The sequence below is a fragment of the Paecilomyces variotii genome, assembly GCF_004022145.1.
Source record: "Paecilomyces variotii strain CBS 101075 chromosome Unknown C8Q69scaffold_2, whole genome shotgun sequence".
In the NCBI taxonomy this organism is placed as follows: Eukaryota; Fungi; Ascomycota; class Eurotiomycetes; order Eurotiales; family Thermoascaceae; genus Paecilomyces; species Paecilomyces variotii.
The window spans coordinates 4,416,767-4,439,778 of NW_021167141.1; the positions used below are offsets into that span (position 1 = coordinate 4,416,767).

A 23,012-nucleotide genomic window follows, 5' to 3' on the forward strand; every position below is an offset into this window, starting at 1 on the left:
CCATCTCTTATGGAATATATTGTGGCATATTGTAGTGGGGTTACTGCAAGTAAGTCGCATAATTATCAGTATCATGTTGAAGCTAATCGCTCACGTTGCAGGTTAGGCTTTTGGGTATTGGCTCTTTGATATATAGTCCCAAAATTTAGCGCAGCGCAATCTACTCTGTAGTTACTTTATCCTTGCGGATGACAGGATAAAAACGCGGCTCATATTTAACAAGTAATAAATTAGTCTACTCTGTACAGTAATGATAGGTTCAACAGAGCCGGCCCAATGGGTTTATCTTCTGCCGGAAATCGCCTTGTGCGGAGCCGTCTTGAGGACTGGGGGAGAATATTTAGTTGACGCCTGAGCGCTACCAGCAATAGGAAACGGCCCCGCGCGGCCAAAGACTAAAACAATGTCGATGCATTTGACCATAGCTATGATTGAGCCTCGCACGGTCCAGTAGTGGTTGCAGAAAAGCGTTAAAGAAGACCCTATTGTGACAGATAGGCAGAGACACTTTGCGATTGACTGACATTGCCATTAACTAAAAGTGATAATACCAGGGATCCGACATTGGCGCGGCCAAAGCCGTTGGAAAGGCACTGAGCATCCATGACCAAGAAGATAGTGCTTACGTCTAAGAAAGAGATCGCCAAATACCCTGACATGCTGCGAGCTTCTGATTCGCTAATAATATGGGACAACCAAAGAAAGGCCGCGGGGATATTGAATAAAAGCTCCTGGAAGTTTACTTGGGTTTTCCACTTAGTTCAACGGTATGCCCAAATTTCGGTTATTTCACTAGTCTAGCATGATGGCCTGCATGATGAAGGAAAGGGTACAAGGCTTTCCAATGGGATCTACGGAGTAGTCAGTCCACCTACACTCAAGACAGGCGATTTGTGGAATTTCTTACTGAAAATAGTTAGTTCTGCTGCTGTCAAATGGTGGAGAAGATGGCTTCACTGATAACATTTACCCGTCCGGTTTCGGCACCGTGGTTAGTTTGAAGTATATATATCATGCTCTATCAGATGAAGTATGATTTATGCCTTCAATCAAGAAGGGATATACTCATGGTACCAGTAAGCTGGTACTCGCGTTCCTGAAATTATATTCCTCAATGGACTAAGGGAGGTCAGACACCAATATGCCCTCGTTGCACGATGAATACCCTCCGGCATCCGGCCTGCGGGAAATGATGGCCCAGAAGCCCTTGCCAGTCATTCCTCCAGGTACTGTACACGATGCCTTTACGCCCGGCGAAGAGTCAATCAAGCAGGCACTCGTGGTGCTAGAGAAATTCAACGCTGCTGTGGTAGAAAGTGATGCCAAGGAGCTGAGAGACTGCTTTTTCCCGAGTCAGGCGTACTGGAAAGATGTGTTGGCGCTGACATACCATCTGCGAACCTTCACCACTGTGGAAGCTATTGTTCCAGCTTTTCTGGAGACTAAGGATTTGAGGGGTATTGATGGCGAGATGAAGCTCGTGGAAGCCCACCTTATACCTGCGAGTCTTGTAAGCTGATAAACCCTCGGTTCCATATCCCACCGCAGATAGGCAACTAACCCTACTATGGTGCTGTAGCAATTCATTGATTGTCGGATAAACTTTAGAACTAAGTCGCCGGCTGCTTCCTGCAGCGGGAGGCTTTTGCTTCTACCTATCAAGAGAGAGGAGACCCAGGAAATCGAATGGAAAATCTGGATACTGAGCACGATATTGGAAAATCTTGATCTGCATCCGGAAAATGAAAGCCTGCTCCAGTTACCTAGCAGAGATCTGCAGGGTCTCGAATACATAGAAACAGATGTTTTTATCATTGGGGGTGGGAACTCGTACGTCGAAGACTATAGCTTCTTCAATTCTTGTTATAATCATCTTTCTGACTTGCTTTCCTCATTCCAGCGCCGCTGCTCTCACTGCCCGTCTCAAAGCGTTGGGTGTTGAGAGCATTATGGCCGATCGTAATGGCGAACCCGGTGACAACTGGGCTCGTCGCTATGATAGCATGCGATTCCACGTTCCAACGTCCTTTTGCGAGATGCCGTACATGTGTAAGAAGCCTTTCGATTCCTCTCAAGCATTATTAATTGCCAAGTAGAAAGAGATACTGACATTAAGATCTATATAGGCTACCAGAAGGGTCCTGACACTCCACACTTACTCACTCGGAACGAGTTGGCCGAGCACCTACGGCGATATATAGACTCGTACAATCTTAATATTATCACATCTGCTGAGATCCAGTCGACACAATATAATCAACTGACCAAGCAGTGGACTGTTCAACTCCAGACCCCTAGTGGGAAACGTACAGTTATCTGCAAACATCTTGTCCAGGCAACCGGCATCGCATCGCAGAAACCTTATATACCGGAGCTCGATAATAGCAATCCCTATGAGGGCATCAATATCCATTCAAACGAGTATCAGAATGCCAGCAAGCTCCGAGAGCAAGGGGCAAAGGTACGTCAAGACGTGTTGAAACATAGTCTTATCTCCCAGAAAGATGCTGGCATCAGTTCTAAACTATTTGTATTTCTAGTCCGTCCTGGTGATTGGATCGGCCAACACGGCATTTGATGTGCTTAGGGACTGTCACTTGGCTGGGTTTAAAGCCACTATGGTTGCCCGCAGTCGGACTTACATTGTACCTGTTGAGTATGTCTGTGACAAGAATAGCCTGGGACTTTATGATTTTGGTGTCGATACAGCCGATAGGTTTTTCTTCACATTACCAATTGCCGTGGAGAGCCAGTTTGGGCGTGATCTATTTGCGATGTTTGCTTCCAAGGAGCCTAACCGATATGATGCTCTGGCGAAAGCTGGTTTTCCTGTTATTGATAGTCGAGATCCTGATTCGTTTTTGATGCATCACTTGGTCGAGCGAGCAGGTGGACATTACATGGATGTCGGCGATACTAAGCTTATAGCAGAAGGAAAGGCTAACGTAAAGGCTGGCGTGGAGCCCGTTGCCTATACAAAGACAGGTCTACTCTTCTCTGATGGCAGCACTGTCGATGCGGATGCCATTATCTGGTGTACCGGATTCGCAGACAGGGACGCTCGTTCTACGGCTGCTCAGATTCTGGGGGGTGGTAACTCTGTTTACGAGAAGGACCTGCTGGGTCCTCAAGAGATTGCGGCCCGTCTAGATGCTACGTGGGGTATTGACTCTGAGGGTGAAATTCGAGGCATGTGGAAGCGTCATCTGCGCATTGACAACTATTGGATCATGGGTGGTTACACGCAGCAACATCGATGGCATTCCCGAACGCTGGCATTGCAAATAAAAGCCGCGCTTGAGGGTGTATTGCCACCGCCATATCGGGAAGTTCCAGTGCAAGGTGCGTAGAATTCGAAGGTGCACTTTCTTCGAGGGATAGCTATTAGAGATTTAGGATTCTTCACCAATAAACAATCTGGCGAACAATGTAAGAGAGATATATTGTTGCACGTAGATGCATCTTCTCGGCTCCGATGTATCTCAGTGGTGTTCCCCGTCAGTTCTGCAACCTGGTACTTTATATTTGTTGGATTAGCGGGTAATTTCAAAAATAACTGCCCTTGTGATGATACTGCAATTCTTGTGGAGCGCGTCAGCCTTTGCTTCGGGCTTTTTCTGCCCTTCTAGTCTTGCTTTTGGTCTATCTAGTTTCAATCTTATTCTTTCGTCTTCCTCTCTCCTCGATATGTCTTGTCTTGTCCTGTCCCATTGTCAGAGATTACCAGATCCCTCGAGGGAGGAGTTGGTCCCTGAGAGAGCAAATCTCTCTATGGAGCAGTGACCTCTGCTCTTCAAGTTCTTGGATATAAGCCACTGCCTTGGTCAGAACCTCAGCCTTGTTCTGAATCACGGTGCTGTCATTTAGAATGACTTTGATGCCCTTGCTCCGTAGGGAGGCGTTCGGCTTGCCTGCACGCAGGCTGGGGATGGCTTTGCCCAGGGCGATGAACTTGGCATTCATCTTGACCCGGTAGCGTCTCTCAACGGCATTGTGGGCGATCTTTCGTCTTGCCTTGGCGCTCTCTTGGGCCTCTTTTGTTAAGCACTGGCCACTCGCGACCTCTAGGAATGGCGTTGAGGGGATACTGGTGTCGCTCATTAGAGTTCGATGTGTCAATGGGAGGGGACAATTGTATCCAGATATTTGTTTGAGATTTGTCTCGAACTGCGGGCTGAGATGGTGCAGTGAAGCCTTCCCAGGCCTTTTCTCAATACTCTGCTGGATTGAAGCTGGGCTTCCCGCATGAGTTGAGGAATATTCAGAGACCGAAGTCGGGACTGGAGATAAGCTATTACTGCTTGAGATGAGTGAGGGTGATGTCGGTTCGCTAATGTGATCCTACAGTCAAATATTGTATGTAAGAGATTGTTTGAACTCAAAGCAGATAGTGGGTAACTTACAGAATATGTTGGGTTGGAAGACATTGTCGGTGGATCATCATATGATTCTCTCTTCAAACTAGATGATGAAGGGTGTCTGTTTATATCATGCGTCGTGTCAAAGATCAAATGATTTCGCTGAGATCCCCACGGAGCATGCCAGGCAGAGTTCCACCACTCTAGACTGTAGGGATCTGCGACGATCGCTGTCTTAATATTCTCCGCAGATGTACTGTTTCCGACACCAAGCGCCATTTCAAGGCGATAGGTATTCACAGCAAGCCTTTGACCGTAGTTATGCTGAGAGGAACGTTAGCATCTATTTCAAAATGGACCGGAATACTGCCTGCAGTGAGTGAACAAACGACGCACCATATCGATATCAATATGGTCTGGGTTATTCACCGCTATCACAGCCAATGCTGTGGAGTTATATGGCTGTAAGGCTGTCCTGCACAACAGATTGATATTCTTGACAGCTATTCAACGGGATAGACAGCAGATGAGTTTCTGAGAGAAGATGCCCCAGGAAACCGCAGCAGCAAGTTCTTATGTTTGAACACACTGTAGAGAACATGCATAATCTCCATAGGTTGAGTGTCTGAAGGCCCATGCGTTTGCCATCTACCCGAGGTATACAAGTCTGGGCCTACAAGCCTGGGCGACTCCCCTGGAGCAGGGGAGTCCTCGTTGAGAATCATTGTATTCGAGGTACTCTCGAGATCCCAACATTCCCCTCTTATCGTTCCAGGACCATCTCTCATCGACGCGGATCTAGATCCAAGCCTGTGGCTTTCGCATACGAACTACTCCCCAGGGGTCCCGTTGACCGTGAGCGAATTGGCGCCAAGGTGAACCGGCTCTTCAGGCTAGAAGAGCTATTGTGGCTCATGGTCTGTCATCGGCTTCTGTTACCATCCAACTGGACCATGTCCGCCGCTATGGGCTTTTCTTTCAATCGAAAGCTCGGGTTCGATACAGGGGTCGGGATACTCCACCGTCACCGCGTTGAAGTCAATGGACAATGCGAAGCGGCCTCTGCGCCGGACAGTTCTCATTGAAAGTCCAGATAGAGGCCCACGGCCCTATCTGACGTTGAAAGTAACCTATAGATTTGGGCAAGCCTGGATATATCAATGGCTCCATGGAAATTCTGAGTTTCACCCTTTGCCTCTCTGGGTCGCTGGTTTTTGCTGGGATCGCTAACCATCCGGGGGAGGGGCACTGCGCATATCTCTCGTCGATAATCATCGTGGAGGACATACAACGCTAAGTTTAGAGTGAAGATATTAGCAGTCCTTCTGAACCACAGCCAAATCTTTCTCGGTCGCAACTTGGGTGTAAGTATCTAGTTCGCCTTCTAATTATTCAGCTAGACAACTTCAAGTACTGCAGCCATACTCAACGTTACGACTGCACCAAGCCGCGCGGTCTTCCTGTCTAAACTAGATGATGGACACCTCATGGAAATGGCCCGTGCATGACCGTTCAGATTAAAGATCCTGTCATGTTGAACGCGGCAACGGGCAGGCATCGTATATTTTGGGAACCATCTCAGCCATCAAACCCTAAACCGCCCTGCACACATTGATACACGGCGATTTCCCGTGATCCGTGCGCTCTGGGATGGTTGGGCAAAGGTTAATTCCTTCCTTCAAGCCTTTCTAGATGCTCGGTTATAGCGAAATACCTATCTTCAGCCTTTCCAGCGGAGGCCGCCACAGGGACTGCCGGAGGCCTGAGCTGCGATGGTGAGATCGAAGATTGAGTTGCAGAAATGCAACAACCATGTCTAGTCCAATGCACAGGGAAGTTTGACTACGAGGCCGAGACTGGCTGATTATAGATCGACGAAACTCATAGGTTCGTGGAGAAGTCAGCACCTGCATAATATTGACTACTCCATCCTGCTGTTTAGTTAAGTTATAGACAAAGTTTATTATTCACGATATTCTCGTGTTCGCGTTGGATCCTTATCGATGCACTAGAGCTCGAATAAGACACAATGTACGGTCAGTGAGCCTCCGCCCTGAGATGGTTACTTGGTAGGAGTTGGATTTGGGTCCATTATCGACGGGGGTTGCCGGTTTCAGTGTATCTTGTGGGGATCTGTCAGACGTACCATAAAGAGAAGGTAGCTTTGATATGACAGATGGATGGAAACTCTAACGTGCGATTCGAGGGACTATAACGTTCTCGTGTCTTTCATGGGAGTTTTGGGAGAGTTTCTGCACGCTAATTCTTGTATCGCAACATCAGATCCTTGTACACTACAGCTACTTTAACAGAATCTTTCCTCCATTATCCGGGAGAGGCACACGATACAGCGCAAACGGCTTCACCCTCCTGTCAATGCCTCCCTGGTTCGCCGGTCGTCTCCAGAGCTGGTTTTCAGTGAAATAGAGATATCCCTTGCCTGACTTCCCAGCTACACTGAAGGTATCCGTCCATTGAAGACGGGGGTCTCTTACGAAGGTCGACACTGTACCGTTCTGGGGGAAATAGACGTAGATGGAGTTGGTCTCGAAACTGCCCGCGTAGACATAGCCGTTAGTGTCCGACTCCAAACCATCGCTGACTCCCTTCTGTGTGATTTGGCTGACGGCCCCGTCAGCGAGGAGCTGCGCCGTGGGTGATTTGTGTGCGCGAAGCCTGGCAGTGGGAACAGAGTATAGATATCGTCCACCAACGTCGCTGAAGTAGAGGGTTTCCCCATCCGCAGAGAGAGTTATGCCATCACTACCCAAGCCGAAGGGAGTGATAGGCTGTCCGTCTCCCACGTTGTTGTAGACAGGTTCTCCCCAGACGGTGAAGAAGAAGCCGGGCTCCTGGCGCACGGCTGGAAGATTCTCTAGATGGCGCCAGGACTCACCGGTACCCAAGTCGACGACAATGATGCCATTGCGGCCTTCAAAGCTCGAGTCCGTGATGTAGGCGATTCCCTGACCCGAAGACGTGATATTGGGGCGTAGATCAAAACGAACATCGTTGGGGTATGACTCCGGGTACGCAACGTCCCGCGGAAACAGGATCGTCTGGAAGATACTGTTATTGGAGAGGTTGACTCCGACTAGTTTAGGGCCACCGTAGGAAGAATACAGGATTGACCCGTCTGGCAGAGCTACTCGACCCGTATCAAGGATCCATAGTCGATCTTTGGGATCGATCACCACGCTTTGCACAGAGATCAGGTGGTCTGGGTATCCTGCAGAAGTCTGTTATTTTGAAAAAATAGACTATTAGCACTTCCTTCTTGGTGGCTTGGAATATGTTGCGCATACCGGAGGAGTGGTGGTATAGTTGATAGCACCTCCTGGCGGGGTGTTGAACTCAGCCGATGGATACGGAACTTCAGTGGTGTTCCCCGTCAGTTCTGCGACCTGGTACTTCGTATTTGTCGGGTCAAGACCGAGTGGATAATTTGAAAATAACCGCCCTTTCGATGATACTGCAATTCCTGTGGAGCGCGTCAGCCACAGAAAGCTTGGTATGTGTCTTGACAGGTTCAGATCTGATGATGGATCCGATCTTACCTGTGGGCCACTCATCGAAATAGTAATGCACTGGCTCTAAGGACGGCCCGGAGTATTGAGGGTCTCTTTGTCCTAATACTGGACTAAAGAGGAGAAGGCTTGAAAGAAAGAAGCCTGCGGAGCGCATGATGACTTGTTTCACCCGGAGTTTCCGTGGGCAAACTATGTATGTACAAGTCCAGTCCGACAGGATTATTAGACTCAGCTGTTTGAACAAATAGTGTACCAATGCTGGATGAAAGCTACAATTGTCTCAAGAAGCTGGCTGTTATTTAATAGATCTAATCCCCTCTCTTCGGCATTTTCGTCACCTTCTTTTTCCCGGAAGTCACAACACCGGATCTCCCGGCTGTCTTCATTGCCATTTGCAGTATGCTGTCACTGCGGCAGTATGCAGGAATCGTCTCGTGAGGTGCAATAAATGATGATCCTTGATGCTGTCATTGCTAATACGGGAAGGCGGTTTGTCCTGACAGAGTCATGATCGACCATTGCGGGGAAATTGCTGATCACGACAATCGAATGATGGATGACGGATAGAACTCGCTTTGAACAGACCACGAGACGTCATGGAGTCACAGAATCGAACCGAAACCAGCAGAAATACACTCCTGCAGAAACGTCGAGCATTGGACGGGATAAAGCGAGATGGATGAACAACGGGATATATAAAGAGGCGTGAGAGTTCTTCGTGTTGTCACGATGACAGAGACGATGGAACAGGATGGCCAAGCAACAACCGAGGTACCTTGATAGATTCAACGGATTGGCGAATGGGAGTAATTGCAACAATATGGAGTCGTAGATGGAGGAGGAAAGGTCCTTTCTATAGCTTCATGAATGTACAGAGATGTTTCAGTCCACTTGCGTAGAGATATGCAGAGATTCAGCTCGTGGCTTTAAATAATGTTAGTATTTGTTCAATGTGGTACTTAGTCGACTAAGTATCTACCCCGCAAAAATAATCACACACATTTTTATGGTGCAAAAACCACCTTGATGCTTCGATGTATGCCGTCTAATGCGACTTATATCTATTATTCGCTCCGCCCCACCGTTGAATTAACTCCAGCCCTCGTCCTGAGCAGATTATTAGCGTTGCGCTACGACATGTTTCGCCAGTAGTAGTGATGAGTATTTAGAAAGGTCCGTTCTGCCCGAGAAGTTTCAAGCAGACGACTCCGGTGCGAAACCCATAATTACTACTCTAACCGGAGAGGATCGCCGAAATCCAAGCATTATGACCCTCTGGTTCGCAAACTACGACTCCTCCTGCTCCGCAGAACGAGAGACGGCGTCGAGACTAACGCTCACCCTGGGCCACAAGGCCACGCGCGAACCCGTCAGTCTGGTTAATCTGATCCTGAAGATACCGCTGACTTGGCGTAGTGCAGACCCTAGGCAGCCTCCCGGATTCTTGGGAATACATAGGGCTCGATCGATCGGTGTGACCATCTCCACGCCGAACATCCCCGACGAAGTGGGAGAAATCGCGAAGCCAAAGCAGAGACTCAAGGAACGCGTGATATCCAAAGTCTGAATTGCTCTATCAGCTCTCCACCAGAGTTCAATGTCGTGTACATGTCAACAGTTCCGGTTCCCCGATCGTCCCGGACCGAGAGGTTATTCAGTTCGTGGACCGTTGGTGATGGGGAACCTCAAGAATTGCGGTTCGGATCCCTTCCACATTCAGGATAGCATTCTCATCGCGATGGGGGGCATCGAACACCACTCATCGTCTCGCTTCCATCAGAGTTTGAGCCGAAGAGCTCTGCTGGGTCGACACTGAACCGGACTCCCCGTCATTTCCAACTTCAAGCAGTCAATAATCAATCATCCAGCCCCGTTAGGCTGAAAGAGTTGATTCACTCTTGTTCGATGGCAGAGACATGACTCGTCCCTAGACAACCGCCTCGCACGACGCCCGCCGGGATTCTTGCTAGCTGTTTCTACCATACTTACTTATCGGCTGCCCCCCCCCGCGGAATTCTCTCCTAGCATCCCTTTAGACTCGCAGGGGCATTGATTGCTCTGTCCACGGTGGAAGAACAATTCTCCATTGGAGACAGTCCTCTCAACGCCGAATCTACTTTGTACTTCAAGCCCGGCCAAAATACCATTACGCTGGCATTGCTCGTGGAGTTTCTGGTCACGAAGCCTTCCTCGCCTCAGCTTTTCTGATAACCCCACTTCGTCTAACGGCAAACCGTGGCGTTCGTTTCCGCCGTCCTCTATTGAGCAGCCGAGAGCACAGTATTATTGCTGGCACCAGACCCCGGACAGTGTGGACAATGCCACCACAGCCTCCGGAGGACGCCGTCCGTCGGGCATTCTCGTCTGCTCAGGATTCGCAGGATTCATCGGGGCCACCATCGTACATTGAGGTATATCGCGGTTCTTCTGTTCTGACTGCTGATGGGAATCCCTGAACGAGTGCTGATCGTAATGGTGCATAGCCTTCGACGGAAGACAGTGACGAGGGCAACTACTGGAGTGATGCGCAGAGCGATCTGACCTCGCTCGCATCCGGGGTCACTAACTACGTCTACGAAAATGGAAGACGGTACCATTCTTACCGCGAGGCATGTTATTCCTCGTAGTCCCCATGTTTGATCCTCTGTGAAGAGCCTGCTAACGCCTTGTAGGGTAAATATGTGTAAGTCTCAGATACGCCGTGCCCTTGGCAGGTTCAATCCTGACTGGTTCCTGAAGACTACCAAATGATGAAGAGGAAAAAGATCGTCTAGATTTGGTAAGCTCAACTAGCCAACTGGTAAATTTTCGGAATTCCGCTTTCTGACATTGACCAGGTACACCATGTGTATGTACAGTACCTCGTTGGTGTTATTCTTGTGTTTGAAAGGAGTCTCATAATCGCAAATCTGCAGGTTCACCCTCATACTTCGGGGCAGATACCACCTGGCCCCACTAGTCAATCCGCAGAATATCCTGGATCTGGGGACCGGGACAGGAATCTGGGCCCTGGATATGGCGGAGTACGTTTACCCCAGCACTGCCTGGACTGCCAAGCTGGTATCTCTAACCGATACCCAGTCTATACCCTTCTGCAACTGTGATCGGAAATGATCTGAGTCCGATTCAGCCTGCCTTTGTTGCACCTAACGCGCAATTCGTCATTGAGGATTTCGAGGAGGATTGGGAGTATCCAGAAAATAAATTTGACATGATCCATGGGCGAACTCTGGCCGGGTAAGTCGATCATATGCTCCCCTAGCTGCGGTGACTAATTGAAAGGCAGGTCCGTGAAGGATTGGCCAGAGCTATTCGCCAAGGCCTACAGGCAAGTCTTTCTCTTGATCCGCGCATTCTCATAAGATGGTGTCAATCCAGGCTATGTTCTCGGCACTAACGAGAAATAGGCACCTGAGACCCGGTGGGTACTTGGAGATGCAGGAAGGTCAGTTGGCCCGCACCATAATTCAGACAAAACCTTAGCTCACTGATATCTAGCTCCCATCTGGTGCTGGAGTGATGATGGCAGCTTGGAGCCCGATTCTGCCCTTGTCCAATTGTGAGTATATCTGCATCATTCTTGTCACCGAGCGTGTGATTGAGTTTCTGCTCACACGTACTGCAGCTTGTCGATTCTCGAACAAGAGAGCTCCAAAGCCAACCGGTCTCTGAACATTGTAGACAAGTTGAAGCCAGCGATGATCGACGCTGGTTTTCGAGACGTACAGGTCAGAGTCTATAAGGTGCGCACTTTCTTCGCCGATACGACCCAATGCCAAGCCATAAAACTCACTCTCCACCGCGTCAGTGTCCTTGGGGTCCCTGGCCTAAAGACCCTCATCTGAAGGAAATCGGCCGCTACCAGTACATCAATGCTATTGAATCCGTCGACTCTTACGGTCTCGCGCTTATGACTCGCGGCGTTGGTTACACAGAAGATCAGGCGAAGATCTTCTTGGCGATTGTGAAGAACCAGCTCCGAACCAAGTCTCTGCACGCATACAATCTGATGTGAGCTATTCCACGATTATAATACCCCTGAAATTAGTAACGCGGGCATGCTGACGTGGCGACTTAGATATTTCGTCTACGGCAGGAAGCCGACCGAAGAAGAACTTTGAACGGGATTGTCTTGAATGATTATTCTATCCCATGACTGCATTCTCTCCTTATGAGCTTACTTTGACCTTGCATACCCTATTCTTTTCGGTTTAGCAAATTCGCGAATCGTGCGGCGCACACCCGTCTGCCCACAAGATATTTCCTCCTAGCAGAGAGCTGCCCGCTCCTCCCGAAGAGAAGAAGCCATCGTGGACCACAAAAAAAGTTCTAGCATCTCTATCCCGTCGACCTTCGCGTCCAAACCAGGGCGGGCCATTGGCGTCTACACACAGGCATCCGTCCAGGTTATCCTGGTTCGTGTCCATTGCACCGATCTGATCTTGGAATATGGAGCGGTCAATGAAGGCATGCAAACTGTATCGACAAGAAGGTCACGTAGCTTAAGGCTTGGGTGGAGGGGTATTATAAAAAAACTAGAAGAGGCCACCTTTTAGAGGGGTCTATCCTTGTAAATAGAATCATTTCCATGTGAATATAGACCCTTCGCATCCCTGCATGTGACTGACTGTAGGTTGCCCGGCTCATCTCCTGCCCTGCTCGTATTGCACGGAACTTTCGGAATACCCATAGCCCTGTCAAGTCTACCATGCCTGTATCGCATTGACAGTTTATACGACAGGTTTCTTTCTTCATGGTTGGACGGAGACTCCTTCGGCTTACTTAAACTGTTGGCTACGGGTGCGTACTTCAACAGAGCATTGACGTCTTTGGTAGTTTAATTTCCCATACACATTGTGTACCTGTTATTTAAGCGACTTGGACCAGGATAGCTCATGAACGGAAGAAACCTTGTTTACTGGTATAAAATGGCCTCACAACCTTTCTGGCTAGACCCCGAGAACGGCGTTTTCCTCGTGGCACATATAATTACCAATGCGTGCTAAACATATCATTATCCCCCTTTGGTCGAACGCCCGCGTTGCTTCGGGGCCAGATCCCTCCTAGAGGCGCAATGACTGTTCCGGAGAAACACTGCTTGTCTGGAGCTAAGTACTCAGAATACGAGGATATGTTAGGTCGTTCATGCAATCGCTCATTGAGCGATAAAGGCTGAACTCGAGCCTGTTCAGAAGGAGACGTTCACTAACAAATGCAGTCTCATATCGAATCCAATTCACATGAAACATCGGATAAGAATAACAGCAGTATGGTACCTGCATCTGTGCGGTGGAACGCCCTTCTGTAGCCACCGGTGATTTAGCTCCTTGTCTGTTAGGCCCATCGGGGTTTTCAAAAAATCGCCGCTCCCTGTTCGACATCCTGTCGACCGAGAATCGCCACCATCGGCCAGACAGGCTTCCAGTCAAATGCAGCGACCGTATTTTAGATGGAACTCTACCGCCAACGAACGAACAAGAACTCCATAGAGCCGGCCGGCGTCTGGTACTCCGATGTACCATGCCTTAGTACGAATCATCGCCGCAGAGAGACCAATAACCGCCGGTTTTGGTGGGAAATCCCATGATGGGCTGTCGTAAGACTCGATCCAAACCGCACTTGCTAGTACTAGTGAGTGACTACTTAACAGTACCATACTAACTAACATCGCCAGCTCGTGCTCTCTTCTCCTAGCGGGGCATACGCGGGGAAGATCATCCGATCTCGCGGTCTACCCCATGGGGTTCATTAAAAGGAGCTCCCTCGATCGCAAGTAGCATGTCTTTTCGACCAGTCCTGCAGCCGCGCCGTGCCGGCCGGGGCTCTTCATGCCAAAATGTCTGTATCTTCAGATAAAGTCTCTCGTCCGACGGACCCAGATGGGTTGGTGGTGGAGGCCTGGGGTCAGGGGATGATGGTGGGTTCGCTGTTGGTAATGGCGGCCATCACCATCTCGAATATGAAGAAGCACATATTGCTGCACAAATTGATTCTCGCAGAGGTAAGCTTGGAATGCAGAAGTGTGATGATCGCGAACAAGTCTGACTCGGCGCAATTGCACATTTGACAGCTTCTGCTCGCTATCCCAAACGGTTTCTTCATCTTCCCACACGAGCCGACCTACGGCTGGTTCTTGTCGGTCACCGCGATCGGCCTCAACATCTCATGGAGCTTGCATAACGTGATCTCATGGATGAAAAACCGACCGTTCTTGTCGCGGCGTCTGTCCGCTTTCTATATCACGACGGTGCTTCTCGTCCAGCCATACTGGGTGCTCGAGATCTATGCGAACTTCACATATTTCAATAATATCAACAAAATATTCCTCAAGACAAGGCCTCTGGAGCCTCTGTTTCGGTATGGTTTCTGGCTGCAAATCAAAGGATTATAGCGCTGATTTTACTTGAAAGGGACCCTTGGTGGATCTTCACAACATGGTCTCTCTTCTACACAATCAAAAGGGAGTATGGCTTCAGCATTTACGAGCTAGTCAAAGTTAGTCCTCGATTCGGTGTCATGCTAGTCTCGATGTGTCTCTCAATCGCCTTCATCATCCTCGATGAGTGCGTTGTTCTCAATGCATTTCATCTGTCTCTTCCTACCGGAATTGAACCATTCTGGAAGGTGAGAATCTCGGCCCCGATATCCCACATCCTGTCGATTCGTTACATGACTGACAGACCCTAGCTCTCATTTATCTTCAAATGTCTCTGTGACAGTGTCATACTAGACGATTTCAAGACCGCGCTCGACCGGATGCGTAATTATTGGCTGGAGAAACGGGTCGGCATGCAGAACCCGGTGGTCCTGTCGCATCGATCGAGATATGATAGAGGCCATGACCTAGAAGCATTGCGCCCTCGAACGAAATCAGATAGTATACCCCAAGTAGTCACAGCAGAGGATATTCATCTACGACGATAATGAAAAGAAGAAAAAAATAATAATAATGTATTATGATGTGATTTGATGGCCATGTCACCATATCTGCAATAATCTCTTGAGATTCATTATTCTTTCTCCTTCCCGCAAGCCTGCTGCCGTATTTATTCCACTTAGTCCTGATAGCTTCGCGCATATACAAGAACTGCGGGTTCAGAGACCGGTCAAGAGACACTTCTACGACTGCAAGGGACAGGTTCGAATGAGTTGAATCTAACACTATCTGCACGTATCATGAATCTGGTAACGTCTCATTCATACCAATATCACCCCTTGACCAAGAGGCTAGAACTATCCGGGCGAAGCACACATGCATGATGTAGCGCCAACGAGATATCCGTCTACCGCACTGCATCGTTACATCGCTTGTACGACTCGGAGAATTACTAGCCCTGGTGATTGGGGCCCTGGCGCCAGGCCATTTCCTAAATGAGAAGAATCTCTCAGGTCAATTGGCTATCCTCGATCTGCCTTACCAGGCCGAAGAGGCTATATCTCCGGTCCCTGAGGTCCTTTCCAAAAGGGGCATCTTTTAGCGGGCATGGGAGAGATTGCCTGTTGAGATCTTCTACATGTGTCCGTGTAAGGTGACAGAATTTCGTCTTTCTTTTCTTTTCTTTTCTTTTCTTTTTCTTTTTTTTTTTTTTCTTTTCTTCTTTTCTTTGATTTTGACTGATATTTCAGGCGATCAACAAAGATATGACTACGATAAAGTTGTGCAATTTCCGATTTCTCTCCGCGAATACAGACACTGCAGGGATTAGGATCATGCCTATTAACCACTATTAAAGGCACCAAGTTCCTCAATGGAAAGACGAAACGGCATCGTCCATTCGAAAGGAATATCAGTTATAATTTATTGCAGTGCTCACGGCTGTTAAAATGTGAGTTCTCTATCAGGCTACTTTGCTCGAGGCAGTAGTAATACTCCTCAGTATCGCGGGAACCTCTAGGGAATGGATATCACTACAGCTATAGGGGACCTCGATTCTTTCATGAATAGTGAGATACATATCGCCTTGCTATGTCAAGAAGATAGGAGTGTGCATTTGTATGGCTGGGATTCTTGCTTTGTGTATGCATCAGCGTGTGAGATCGCATAAAGTGGATGTTTCAAGTTGGTTCTAGATTATCCTCGTGGCATCAAGAAGCGAGAGCACTTTTTTGCCGTTCCATACAGCGTGTAGAGACAGAAGATACGGCTAAGTATGCCATAACACATGTGAGAGAAAGATCCTACTAAGCCTACACCATGAGGCAAGTGTATTTTCTGTTTACCTCTCTCTTGAAGTCATCCATCATTTGACCAGTAAACCAATACTGACCATGAATCGCTGACCTAGATGAGATCCGGAATTGGCGCTCTCGTAACTCTGTAGCTGTGCTAGTAAGTCTAACATCCCACAAACTGGCCGTCTTCCCCAAGTGATCGTCCTCTTCCCCGCCACGTACGTGAGTCCTCGGCATCACATGTGCTCAGGCCTCATAACGGCAAACGCCTCCGGGGGTTTCCTTCAAAGATTTTTAGTTAAAGGATACGAGTCTCTACAGGGGCCGGGAGGTCGGATGTGAAAAGTCTTGTTTATATGTTATCTACCTTTATGGCGTATTTTGGATTTCGACAAAGCACGTCAACAGTGAAGTGATAGTTAACCCTACTGTTACAATGGCTACGGCTCCAGCTACGCGAAACCCCAAAGATTCCATGAAGTCCACATGGTACACGAGCCCTAATCGCTCGTCATGGACTATACACCACTGGTTCTACGAACTGTTGGATCTGTATCCCCTCGACCCCAACAAGCCGGTTCCCATCCACAAAAAGACAGACAAGGTGCCTTATGCGTCTGCATGGCCGCAGCACAGATGGATTCTGCTCCATGTTGGCATTCCTATGCTGCTTCACCAACTCTACATCTACTACACGGGCAACAATCTGAATTCCATTGCCGCCTTCATCTACTACAGCGTGTGCTTCAAGTTGATTGGAATCCATGAGATTCAAGTGCTGCGCAAGATGGGTCACATCTGGGGATTCTTCGATGGCGACCAGCACCCCCGAGATGGAGTCCCTGATGTGGGCGTCACCAAGGTCGTCCGGTCTCTCGTGTCGACATCTACCTTGAGATCGATGATGGCCGTCCTGCTCATCTACGACAAGAACTTCGCCCCATCCTCGATCAACTGGAAGTGGCTTCTCCTTGAGATCGGCCTCTATGGTATCATCCTCGACTTCTGGTTCTACTGGTATCACCGTCTCATGCACGACATCCCATGGCTCTGGAAATACCACCGCACGCACCACCTCACCAAGCACCCGAACCCTCTGCTCACCCTCTACGCCGACTTTGAGCAAGAGGTGTTCGACATCGTCGGCATTCCGCTCATGACCTTCTTTACCATGAAGGCTATGGGTTTTCCAATAGGTTTCTATGAGTGGTGGGTCTGCAACATGTACGTGGTGTGGTCCGAACTGGCCGGTCATAGCGGTCTCAGGCTCGTCGCCCAGCCTCCTTCCACCCTGAGCTGGCTCTTGAAATACTTCGATTGCGAACTCCTCATCGAGGACCATGATCTTCACCACCGCAAGGGCTGGAGGAAGAGCCACAACTACGGCAAGCAGACTCGTCTCTGGGACCGCATCTTCGGCACCTGCTACCCACGCATTGAGGGCACGGAGGATAACATTGACTATACTGCCGATGTCAGAGTCCCTCTGTGGTAAAATTATCTCATGAAACTTTCTTTTGTTTATCTTGTGGTTCAAACAGAAATGACAATAGCGAAGGTTGTGGAGTTTGGAATCCACGACCATGCTTTGCATGTATATATAATGGTGATGTAGCCTCGACATGTTTCTGTTTATTTATGATACGGTGTGATTTCTTTTGATATATTCACGACATACACAATAAGTACGAACTACAAAATCTCTTCGCTGCCTGGGGTGGCAATCCCGTAGTTGGTTCCCTGGAACAGGAGCACTTTCGAGACTTCGCGAAAGAGCCAATGGCAAGTTCACTGGCTGAAGAGCAATCATAACTGCCTTTTTCAAAAGCACGAAGAGGCGTTCATGTGTGTCTTATCAATAAGGCCTTCAGATTAGATTTATCTAGTATAGAATGCACATGCAAAGGGGAAAGCCTCGTTCAGATGGTGATAGATATTTGCTGCCAAATACCAATACCGAGAGAGATTCAATCTTCTCTTGTCAACTAATTGTCGAGGGTATCCAGTTGGGGGGCTATGCATAGAGAAAACGTAAATACATGAGCGTATATCGACGCAGCCAGAAACCGAATCATAGATAGCAAAATTCGCCAAAGTGCCTAGCCTAACCTTCCTGTCCTTCCATTATCCCGAATCCCATCACTACAATGCCTTCTGCAACTTCACTGAGGAGCCGCTCAGGAATTCCAAGGAGTTATCGATCTTCCCATACTTTGCAAACATTAGATCGCTGATGTAGTTGTCGCGGGCCAGCCAGGGCGCCTTGTCGGCCGCCTTGGGCAGCTTCTGCGGGGCAGAGGTGAGATATGTCGATTTCAGATTCAACAGAGGCCGGTCCTCCAATTTTTCGCCTGGCTGCACCTTGGGTACGACCGCAGATGCACCCTTGCTCTCCATAAGTTTGAGCAGGCGGCAGATGAACAACGCCGTAGCATCAGCACCCAGCGTCCATGATGCGTTTGTATATCCGATAACGAATGACGCATTGGGAATATCCTGGACCATCACACCGTTCCAGAGATACTTGCTGGGCGCGTCTATCTCCTTTCCATCAACAGAGACCTTGGCACCACCGGCGAACAACAGCTGCAGACCCGTAGCAGTAACAATGATGTCGGCATCCACACTGTCACCGGAATTGAGTTCAATTCGATTCTTTGTCATGGTTTTGATGGTGTCGGTCTTGACGTCGGCCCGCCCCGAGCGCAGACTCTTGAAGAAATCGCCATCTGGACAGATGCAGACGCGCTGGTCCCAAGGATTGTATCGTGGCTGAAAGTGGGGATCTAAAGGAATATGCTTAGGAAGCTCTCGGCGAATTCTCTGGCGGAAGATCCATCGAGATAGACGAGGGAAGCCTTGACAGAAGAGGTAGAAGAGGCGGGTGGTGATGATCCAAGAAATGCGCTGCAACTTGCGCGAGATCACAGTGGGCAGGATGTATGCGAGCCACGACTTTGAGATGTTCGGAACTGACAAGATGTATGTTGGACTGCGCTGCAGCATCGTTACCCGTTCAGCCTTTTCCGCTATGTTGGGAAGCAGAGTGATCGCAGTCGCCCCGCTGCCAATAATGACGACCTTTTTGCCGCTGTAATCAAGGCCCTCTGGCCAGAACTGCGGATGGATGACCTGGCCCTTGAAGTTCTCGATACCGGGGATCTTAGCTTCTAGAGGTTGATGGTAATTGTAGTAACCCGTGCTGAAAATCACAAAGCGAGCTGTGTATGAAATATTCGCGCCCTCGTGTTCCACGTCGAGCGACCAGGTCCTGCTCTCCGTCAACCAGTTTGCGGTCTTAAGCCGTCGACCATACTGGATATGCTCGTCGATTCCATACTTGGTCGCGGTGTCCTTGAGGTATTTGGCGATCGACCCGCCCTCTGCGATAGGTTTATTTTGGTCCCAAGGGTTGAAAGAGAATCCGAAGGTGAAGAGGTCGGAGTCGGAACGGATGCCAGGATACTTGAAGAGATCCCATGTCCCGCCGATGTTATCGCGCGCCTCGAGGAGGGCGTAGCTGTAGTTCGGAAGCTCGCTCTGAAGGCGATACGCAGCGTTGATTCCGGAGACGCCTGCGCCAATAATGATAACATCGAAACTGGTGCCGACACTAGCGGCAGCGTGGCCGTTTGGTGTAGTCTTCTCGACAGCCATCTTGCCTTTTTCGACGATCTGGTGATCAAGGCATTGGACTTCGTGCCGTTGTCCTGGAGTTCGCGTGCGAACGCATGGACGCGATCTGGCGCAGATATAATCAAGTTACTTGTAGCTTTCCCAAGGAACCGAGGGGGAGACCCACGAATCACGTGTGGCAGCGATCGATAAAGATGGGAATGATTCTGCAGTGAATATCACGTTCTCCTCGGCCCTGCTAAGTATGATAGCCGGGCAGGCAGAAAGATTAATTGCATAACGCGCATCAGACGGTGCTCGACATCTGCTTCCCCGATGCTCCTCGTCCCCCACAGCTTGCGCCAGTCCATTGCCGCGGCTTTTTCACAAGCGGGGGAGCACGAAGGGCCCGTTAAGTATGGACGCATACTTAGAGTAGACCGCAGATTCTCTGCTGCTGAGTCCCAACAATGATGGCAGCATCACCTCGAAAGGACTCCCGAGCACCAATCTTCATGTGAAGAGCGCGGCGCCACAGGGAGGTACTATTTATCTAGACTGGACTTTGCGAGCCGTCTCCCTCGGCTTGCTGGGGGAGTCTTTGGGCCGGTCGGAGAGATCGCCCACTAGCAGCCAGTCCGTTTGCATTTGTAGCATCACCTCTAGATTTGAGCACTGTCTCCAGCTTGTGGGGTAAAAAGAGTCGCGTCATTGATGAGGGCGACATGAGGATGACGATGGAGGAGAATTGAGAGTGAGAATAACTAAGAGTGAGAGTTGAAGTTGAAGTTGAAATTGAGGGAAGAGCAGTCATGTGCCGCGATCGGGGCAGCATCTGCATAGCGCCCTCAGCCCTGTCAGATTGGGTTAATATACAGATCTATATTCGTATATTACTCTTGGCTGGCTCAAATCTGCCTACAGCCATAGGGTGATTTCTATGTACTGCGCCAAAAGGGAGATTTAAGTAGCTACAGAGCTCCTTTGGGGAGAGTACAACATCCAATTGCATCCAAGATTTCACCAAAAGATTTTATCAAAAGATTTCCTAAATATTATCCCATTTTCCTACTCCATAAATTGCAGACACATCATCGCGATTACCGTCATCATTCGTTGATTTATTTAGCTGGCGAAACCTCGACTGTCTTCTGCCACTCCCGCAAATCCAGGAACGCAGCAGAACCCTGCCCACGGATGATATCCTGAAGCCAAGCTGGGAATGCGCGTAACCGGCTGGCACTCGATGCATGGCTAGGAAGAATGACTTGTCCGCCGGTCTGGTTGATGATCTGCTTGACAATCGCAGTCGAGACGACTTCGGGGTCCATAATGGGCTGCTTGAACTGCTTGCCAGCCTCTTCCAACATGGCAATCATGGGCGTGCGAACCCACAGAGGGTGGATGACGCTATGTCCGCCGTCAGTCGTGGTTTTCCAATACTTTTGAAGGTCCCCGAATTGTCTGGTCACTCACCTTGTCCGCACCCGCTTCGCATTATAGTAGTAACGCAGCTCCTGTGCCAATCCCTCATGGAAAGCCAGGGCACCAGCCTTGGTGGCACAGTAGTCCAGCATCTCAGCCAGGCCAAGGAAACTGGCCATACTGGCGACTGTGATGACATGACCGTGGTCCTCCCGGATCATCGCGGGCAGAAATTCACGGGTCATCCAGAAGTGCGAAATGATATTGACCTCGAAGGTCTGGCGAATCTTGTGCTCGGGCTCTTCGAGAAGAGTGCCATCGTTGCCCACGCCAGCGTTGTTGATGAGTACCGTAGGGTCACCATGCTTAGCCCGGATCTCCTCAGCAGCTTTCTTGATGCTCCCCGGGGACGTCACGTCCATCTGGTAGAAGAAGACATTGGAGGCTATGCGTATGCGGCTGCTATGTCAGTTCTCTGAGCTACCTCCTCGGGGATTTTTCTCTTGACTTACGTAGCGTGAATGTCGGCTCCGCGAGATCAGCAATGACGACCCTGATGCCTCTCTTAGCCAGATCCAGCACGACCTCCTTTCCAATACCGCTGGATCCTCCCGAAATCAGAACCAGCTCGCGATGCGCCCGGAAGGGCTTCGCTCTCCGCCAGTTGTTTGTGGACCAGTAATTCAAAGTGCGATTGATGTGACGCAGCACACCGATAGCCAGGACAACCAGCAGTGTCTTTTTGACCAGCGGCAGCTCCAGTATCGCCTGCGCCTGCTCAGGCATATATGACAGTGCCAGCCGGTAAAACTGGCGCACGAGTCCGCCAGCAGATTCAAGTGATGAGGACATAGTGACGGCGTTTATATGTACAAAGTAATCGGCACTGTTCACATAACCAGAAAGAGAAAGAATAAAAACCGGAGGGACGCTCTCGAGATAAATCAATCATTACACATGTGAGATGTTGCGCATCATCAAGTTGCTCATGTTGTCCAACTGAAATGCTGTCTAGGCCTAGGTTAACCTCATTGCTCGCCATGTGTGAACCGTTCGTCGGCTTCTCTCGCTAGTCGTCGGTAACCCCTCACTCTTCCGCCCATCACCGAGGCACCTTTTCTTTTTTTGCTGCTGCCTCTGACTTGAAGCGATCAAGTAAGCTCATATACTGTAATGAACTCGTGTGTCGTGACGAGTGCTTCCAGCAATATTTAATCAGTCCGACAAGCTGGCCAGGTGGAACATCACGAATGCACCGTCCCGCCCAACCTGACACAAACGTCTGTTTGAAGAAAATCAAATCAGCTTTCGTCTATATAGAATGTCCATAGTCGAAGATCAGGAAATTTTCCTGGAAGCTTAGCTGGAATTCGAGGATGCTGGCACCCAACTCGAATCGTTGGCTGCACTGGAATTCCTAACTCTGTACGCCCCTAAGTGGACCATCCTAGGGGCGCAGATTAGTTAAAGACTTCTATGGCCAGCCCCTCAAGTACGACCCTGTGTTCGAAGAAGGCAAAGCCATGGAACGTGATCATCGATTAAACGGTGGCTCCCTGTTGAGTATCAGACCGGTATCCATCGAACGCACCAGGTCTAGCGCTTCGAGTTCCCCGAACTCTAAGCAAACGATTCCCTTGATGAGCCGTTCCACGAAGATATGCACCGTCAGATCGTACTATCTCAAACCATTCACGGCTTCCATGCTCCTGTCATCGACGGCTCTACCGCTTTTCCGGCGAAGTGTGGCTCATTATTACCCTTTTTTTAAGTGGGAACCTCTGTTCCAAGGAAATGGCTATGGAGTCGTTATCAACCCCAGGAACGTCGATAATGGGTGGAAAGTTTGTATAAAGATTTTCACTCATTGTGTATATTGGCATGTCATGTCATATCTCAGGTATCGTAGCTG

General features: G+C 49.3%; 8 protein-coding genes across 8 annotated transcripts; 4 read left to right on the plus strand and 4 right to left on the minus strand.

Annotated features, from left to right (window-relative positions):
* Positions 1-996: 996 nt before the first annotated feature.
* C8Q69DRAFT_414822 (hypothetical protein) lies at positions 997-3,505 on the plus strand. Its single transcript, XM_028628339.1, has 5 exons — positions 997-1,510; positions 1,580-1,830; positions 1,901-2,049; positions 2,127-2,461; positions 2,541-3,505. The coding sequence occupies exons 1-5, from the start codon at positions 1,142-1,144 to the stop codon at positions 3,348-3,350; spliced, it is 1,914 nt and encodes a 637-aa protein (XP_028488413.1). The 5' UTR covers positions 997-1,141; the 3' UTR covers positions 3,351-3,505.
* Positions 3,486-5,133, minus strand: C8Q69DRAFT_526317 (hypothetical protein). Its single transcript, XM_028633631.1, has 3 exons — positions 4,755-5,133; positions 4,404-4,682; positions 3,486-4,341 (listed from the first exon to the last, which is right to left on the minus strand). Exons 1-3 carry the CDS (start codon positions 4,755-4,757, stop codon positions 3,721-3,723), a joined length of 903 nt encoding a protein of 300 aa, XP_028488414.1. The 5' UTR covers positions 4,758-5,133; the 3' UTR covers positions 3,486-3,720.
* A 1,525-nt stretch (positions 5,134-6,658) lies between these two features.
* Positions 6,659-8,042, minus strand: C8Q69DRAFT_442912 (major royal jelly protein-domain-containing protein; the record flags this gene model as incomplete). The annotated part of the gene is made up of 3 exons (XM_028628878.1): positions 6,659-7,597; positions 7,664-7,839; positions 7,916-8,042. The coding sequence occupies 3 exons, from the start codon at positions 8,040-8,042 to the stop codon at positions 6,659-6,661; spliced, it is 1,242 nt and encodes a 413-aa protein (XP_028488415.1).
* A 1,913-nt stretch (positions 8,043-9,955) lies between these two features.
* On the plus strand, positions 9,956-12,054 carry C8Q69DRAFT_182930 (S-adenosyl-L-methionine-dependent methyltransferase). The gene is made up of 13 exons (XM_028625891.1): positions 9,956-10,299; positions 10,372-10,497; positions 10,561-10,571; positions 10,628-10,667; positions 10,726-10,736; positions 10,804-10,911; positions 10,970-11,125; positions 11,175-11,216; positions 11,296-11,333; positions 11,387-11,447; positions 11,514-11,631; positions 11,697-11,899; positions 11,967-12,054. The coding sequence occupies exons 1-13, from the start codon at positions 10,207-10,209 to the stop codon at positions 12,007-12,009; spliced, it is 1,050 nt and encodes a 349-aa protein (XP_028488416.1). The 5' UTR covers positions 9,956-10,206; the 3' UTR covers positions 12,010-12,054.
* A 1,513-nt stretch (positions 12,055-13,567) lies between these two features.
* On the plus strand, positions 13,568-15,036 carry C8Q69DRAFT_183265 (hypothetical protein). The gene is made up of 4 exons (XM_028625895.1): positions 13,568-13,889; positions 13,959-14,245; positions 14,299-14,512; positions 14,576-15,036. Exons 1-4 carry the CDS (start codon positions 13,725-13,727, stop codon positions 14,810-14,812), a joined length of 903 nt encoding a protein of 300 aa, XP_028488417.1. The 5' UTR covers positions 13,568-13,724; the 3' UTR covers positions 14,813-15,036.
* Positions 15,037-16,350: 1,314 nt separating this feature from the next.
* Positions 16,351-17,865, plus strand: C8Q69DRAFT_460154 (fatty acid hydroxylase superfamily-domain-containing protein). The gene has a single exon (XM_028630131.1). It carries the CDS (start codon positions 16,497-16,499, stop codon positions 17,553-17,555), a length of 1,059 nt encoding a protein of 352 aa, XP_028488418.1. The 5' UTR covers positions 16,351-16,496; the 3' UTR covers positions 17,556-17,865.
* A 78-nt stretch (positions 17,866-17,943) lies between these two features.
* On the minus strand, positions 17,944-19,816 carry C8Q69DRAFT_183225 (putative flavin-binding monooxygenase). The gene has a single exon (XM_028625892.1). It carries the CDS (start codon positions 19,715-19,717, stop codon positions 18,203-18,205), a length of 1,515 nt encoding a protein of 504 aa, XP_028488419.1. The 5' UTR covers positions 19,718-19,816; the 3' UTR covers positions 17,944-18,202.
* An 840-nt stretch (positions 19,817-20,656) lies between these two features.
* On the minus strand, positions 20,657-22,287 carry C8Q69DRAFT_183234 (putative short-chain dehydrogenase/reductase 2). Its single transcript, XM_028625894.1, has 3 exons — positions 21,613-22,287; positions 21,152-21,545; positions 20,657-21,085 (listed from the first exon to the last, which is right to left on the minus strand). The coding sequence occupies exons 1-3, from the start codon at positions 21,950-21,952 to the stop codon at positions 20,797-20,799; spliced, it is 1,023 nt and encodes a 340-aa protein (XP_028488420.1). The 5' UTR covers positions 21,953-22,287; the 3' UTR covers positions 20,657-20,796.
* Positions 22,288-23,012: the final 725 nt, after the last annotated feature.